Raw genomic sequence first — 5,703 nt, 5'->3', positions numbered from 1 at the left:
ATATATATATATATATATATACATATGTATATACAAGTGCACATATGTATGTATATGTATATACATATATATATGTGTGTGTGTATCAGTATGCATGTATATGTGTGTGTTTGAAGCAAATTCTATGAAGCAGCTTTCAATTATGATTTAGCAGTTCATTATGCAGATAACACTAGAATTTCCACTGGTGCAAGTGAGTGCATACATTGTAAGGCAAGGAAGTGGCCTGGAGAGACACCTGCACGGTGCTGCAATGGTGGAAAGGTTAAACTCCCTGCAATCCCCCAACCCCCAGATTCATTGAAGAAACTGTTGTCATCAACTAACCAAATTCCAAGCACTTCCAAAACAAAATTAGACGATACAACGCTGCCCAACTGGTGACATTTGGAGCCACGAAAGATTTAACTGAGCCAGTATTCATGTAAACTTTCAAAATCAAAGGTCAGATTTATCATCGGATTGGGTCTCTACTACCTTTGTCAAATGAATCACCAAAATCGGCCTTTCATTGTTTATAATCTCCATCTCTTTTCTGGTTACGAAATAAGCTACACAAAACGTGTGTTTGAATTACGTGTATTTACTTTATATACATATATGAGTTGAATTCTTTTAACATTTCACTTAACGCAGGGTATTTCTGCTAGTTTATATATATTCTTTTATTTGTTTTAGTCAATTGACTGCTGCCATGCTGGAGCACTACCTTTATACATATTTGTGTCTTATTGTAGAACTACTATGGTAATGCTGACAAGAAATTGTCCTTACAAGCAACCAGTGAATGGCATCTAATGTACTTCAATGAATCTGATACGAAAACAACGTTGACGTTCTGTAGAGGACTTTCTGGGTCAAATATGAAAGTAAACATCACAGTAAGTATTATATTTTCTACAAGATTTAACTAAGCTGAACCACTCACATAAACACGCATTAGGAAGTATTAAAATAGACTGAGCAAGTGTTCATATGCTTAATCTCGTACGCAAAATATTTTTTTATGAAATGAGATTCATTTCTTTAGCGAAATAAGAATTGTACAAAGTGGAAATTGTTTGTGACACAAAAAAGAATGGAAACAGTTTCAAGTAATTAAGAATTTATCTAAACTGATTAATTATATACTTCCTGCTCTGCTGTAGTGTTTTCATCCAGCTTTCATTTCTTTTTGATATGACTTTTGAGAAGTTCATGCTGTTGTGTGATCGTTGACTGATTAGACATTTAGATCTTTGGCATCCCTTTTTATAATGAAAGATAAGTTCGAAATTTTCCACATATCCAGTATCTTATGTTCATGTAGAGATTTTGTATAAAGCTCAGCTAGTTCCTTCTCTATGTTAGGTCAAACCACTTTTATTATGTTTATTTCAATCCCATCTGAACCTGCAGTTTTATTGTTTTTTCATTTCCTTTATAACATTTCTAACTTCTGGCTCCAAAATATCTGGGACCGTTTCCTTTGAATTTACCGTTCGAAGAACTTCGTCTGATTTTATTGACACTACAGCAAAACAGGAAGGCTTCAGGAAAAACTACAGCACAATAGACCACATACCTGCTATAAACTAACAGGAGAGAAATACCAAACTATATAAACGTCAACCATTATGGCTAACGTTAATAGTGTTTGGAAAGCTTTTCCGAAGAAATTGATGATATACTAAGAACATTGGAGGAAAAGAGAATCGAAGGATACTGCGTAAAGTTATTGGAGAATGTGTGCACCAACTGTAGAACAACAACAACTATAAACAACAAAGCGATTAATATCAAAATTAGTAAAGGAGTCAGGCGAGGAGACGCAATATCATCAAGGTTTTTAATACATCTGTATTAACCTGTATTAATACATCTGTATTAGGAAATCTTTTTTAAACTATATTGGTGACCAATATATATAAAGGAATAAATATAAACGGATGCTTGCTAAATCATCTCAAATTCACTGAAGCTATTGCAAACATTTCCAGGATCATTAAAGAATGAACACAAATATTAAAGAAGTAAAAGAAGAAAGCGAAAAAAAATGTGTACTGAAAATTAATATTAACAAAATGAAGATAACCTCTAGCAATCTAATGGAAAAGTAGCAATAGATGATGAAATAGTTCAACTTGTGAGCCAATACGCTTATCTTGGACAAAGAATCTATTTAGAAAATAAAAATCAGACCAAAGAAATTGAACGTCGAATACCATCAGGTTCGACATGCTTTAGTAAATTGAATCACATCATGAACAGTAACTTGCTCATGCATCTAAAAAGAAAGGTCTTCAACCAGTCTGTGTTGGTTACCATTACGTACGCACCAGAAACATGAACTACCAATAAAAGCATTGCAAATAGATTAGGATCGACACAAAGATCCATGGAAAGGAGAATGCTGAAGTTGAATAAAATGGATAGGTGAATAAAATGAATAAAATCGCATCTTGCTCTTCGTCTCGTCTGTTTACCCTTGTGAAGAGTTACGTCAATCCTTTTAAAATAATAATAATAATAATAATAATAATAATAATAATAATAATAATAATAATAATAATAATAATTACGCAAAACACTTTCAATACAGTAAACATAAGAGCACCACAGCAAACCACAGCACATACCCAAGGCGCACAGAGCTGCGCTCGGTAGTGAAGTGAAAGCACGTTATAAAAATAAAACTACTGAACAATAATAATAATAATAATAATAATAATAATAATAATAATAATAATAATTGTCGAAGCCCTGGGAACAGTGAGCAAAAATCTCGAGAAGTACGTGGAACAAATAGAGGCTGCAATAAGGGTGGAGCACTTGCAGAAAACAGCACTATTTGGAACCGCTCGAATACTCCGGAAGGTGCTCGAAAAATAAGAGACGTTACCTTAGTTCACTGGTAGTGAACAGCTGACACCGCAGTACATCTCCAGCATTAGAAGCTGTGCAAAGGCAACAACAACAACACCAACAATAATAATAGTGGATCAAAATGTTTTGTGAATGTCATGCACGAATAGCTGCACAACTCAATACCATGTTAAATGCAGATCAAGTAACACCAGACTGGTTGACAATAGGTAGAACAGTTGTTGTGCTTGAAAAACATTGAAAATGGCAATACGATATCCTGCTTACCTGTTATGTGGAAATTAGTGACTGGAATAGTCGAAGAGTCAATATACGGACATAAGCAGAAAGATTGCGTGTGTAAATACAGAGGCACCAAAGATCAACTCCTGGTAGACAAAACTGTACTTAGAGACAGCAAGAGGAGGAAAAGTAACTTAGCCAGGCCATGGATCGATTATCGTAAGGTGTACGATATGATACCACTTTCTTGGGTTATGGAATGTATACGCCTATTTGATATTGCATTGAATGTTGAGCGATTGCTTGGAAAAGGTATGGTGAAGTAGAGGACGGAACTGACAGCCTATAGAAATTTAGGAACAATAGAAATCAAGAGAGACATCTTCCAAAGGGACTGTCTGTCCCCACTGATCTTCGTACTGTGCATGATACCACTAATACTGATTCTGAGGAAAACAAAGGCTGGGTATGTATTCAAAAGCCACTAAAAAAAAGTCAACCACTTGTTATTCATGGATGACCTCAAACTTTATGGTAATGATGAATCCCAAGTCAGTTCCCTCTTTGATATAGTGTATACTTTCCGTGCTGATATCAGAATGGAATTCGGACTGAACATGTGTGGTGTGTTCGTCTTGAAGAGAGGCAAAATCAAATGTATGGACGGGGTAGCGATACCGTCAGGGGGGAGATTAAGAAGCAGATAGAAGAGATGGGCTATAAGTACTTGGGGATATTGGAAATGGATAAATTGATGAAGAAAGAAATGACAGAAAAATTTAAAGTGGAGTACTTGCGCAGTCCAAGACTGTCGAAATTAAACGGATGGAATAAGATTGAAGTTATCAACACCTGGGCGGTTTCACTCCTTATATATGGAGCAGGGGTAATCGCATGGACAGTAGACGAACTAAACAGCTTAGACAGAAAGACAAGGAAGTTGCTGATTAGAAATGGAATACAAAACCTAAAAAGTTACAAAGACAGACTGTATGTACCAAGAAAAAGAGGGGTGGAGGACTGATTGGATGTGAACACAACATTATGATTATTAACATGATTATTAAGGTGGCGAGATTGCAGAATCGTTAGCGCGCCGGTCAAAATGCTTAGCGGCATTTCGTCAGTCTTTATGCTCTGAGTTCAAATTCTCCTGAGACCGACTTTACCTTTCATCCATTTGGGATTGGATAAATTAAGTACTAAGCTTTGTGCCTTTAATAGAAAAGATTATTGAGGTTGATGATGACGTGGAGGAGGAGGAAGGACTGTGAAAGTGTTTTTTTTCTTTTATTTTGTAGCAAAATACAATGAGAGTCCTGTGGGGTTATAACAAGACAGATACTGTAAGTGACAGCTTTGAACCGGATGGTGTCAAAAGTCAATATCTTCTTCAAGACCCATTTCCTGATCCAGTAATGTCAAACGATACATTTACAATTGAATTCAGAATGAATAAAGTAAGAATTTATATTTATTTTAATTTTTGAAATTAATTTATTTATTTTCTATTCATTTATTTATTTATTCATTCATTTATTTATAATCCATTTTAGAATGCAAAAGCGAACGGGGAATCTGACCAATTTAACAGAGGTCAGAGCTGGCAGGCTAAAGAATAAAGAATATTATTTAACGCCATCTCTCTTGGGTGACAAACTTCATGCGTAACACTGCCACCATTATGTGCTTGTATTCCTTCTGTGGACTCAGCTCTGTTGCTTTCAGTCTTGGTCTCTTTATCTACTGGTGCTCACCTCTTGCTTCTGATAAACTCATAAAACAAAGTTTGATCTGCATTCGAACCCGATCAAAGCCGACCCTACATTTTAATACTGACAGTTTTGAAAAGATATATCTGTCATAAATCGATGTCAATTGGAACAATACCAAGAGTAGGAAAATGCTATTTTCAGGAAGACTAGATTGGAAATGTTTTTGTTTTCCCATATGTATGTAATATAATTTTTCTGAATTTTCAGAATTTTCTTTCTGCTAGGCCACTGGTTTTAAATTGGTGTTAATTAAATTAATATCCAATTTATCACCCTTATTATTTGAATTTTAATAATTATGTTCTCTAACCGACGATGGTTACTGCAGTGAATTATCTTCTGCAGAATTGTTTCCGGTATTTAGCATGCCAGAACAGAGACTTCTGAAAATAACCCCAATGTAATCGGTAGAACTGTACACATGACTAATTTTATGTGGACAACTCGTGTATTGTTCTTCGATTTATATTGAATTAGAACGGTCGTACCGAAGAGCCACGGATGTTGTTACGTAAGTAAAAATTACGTTAATGCATTGCTGGTGAAACCTGGTCTACGATTAATTCTTTATTTTGTATATTTCCATTGTCTTGCCCATTCATGTTCAGGTGTGTGCTGAATTTCCCTAGAGAACATTATTTTCTTTTGTGGTTTGACCGTAGATGGTCTATTTCTAACATAATGGATGTTCACTTAGTGGTCATCCCTTCTCATATGCATGTAATATAATTTTTCTGAATTTTCAGAACTTTTTTTATGCTAGGCCACTGGTTTTAAATTCGTGTTAAATTAATATCCAATTTATCACCCTTATTATTTAAACTTATATATATATATATAT

At 34.9% G+C, this 5,703-nt stretch overlaps 1 protein-coding gene across 1 annotated transcript in view; it reads left to right on the top strand.

Annotated features, from left to right (window-relative positions):
• LOC106881872 (DBH-like monooxygenase protein 1 homolog) overlaps positions 1–5,703 on the top strand; it is a 20,611-nt gene that overhangs the window by 1,724 nt on the left and 13,184 nt on the right. Inside the window, exons 2-3 of the mRNA XM_052970100.1 lie at positions 738–881; positions 4,389–4,547. Coding sequence (XP_052826060.1) covers positions 738–881; positions 4,389–4,547 — 303 coding nt within the window. The remainder of the gene's footprint in view (positions 1–737; positions 882–4,388; positions 4,548–5,703) is intronic.

The sequence above is a fragment of the Octopus bimaculoides genome, chromosome 8 (assembly GCF_001194135.2).
Source record: "Octopus bimaculoides isolate UCB-OBI-ISO-001 chromosome 8, ASM119413v2, whole genome shotgun sequence".
NCBI classification, from domain to species: Eukaryota; Metazoa; Mollusca; class Cephalopoda; order Octopoda; family Octopodidae; genus Octopus; species Octopus bimaculoides.
Note: the sequence above shows the minus strand (reverse complement) of the source record. Positions and strands in the feature narration are given on the sequence as shown.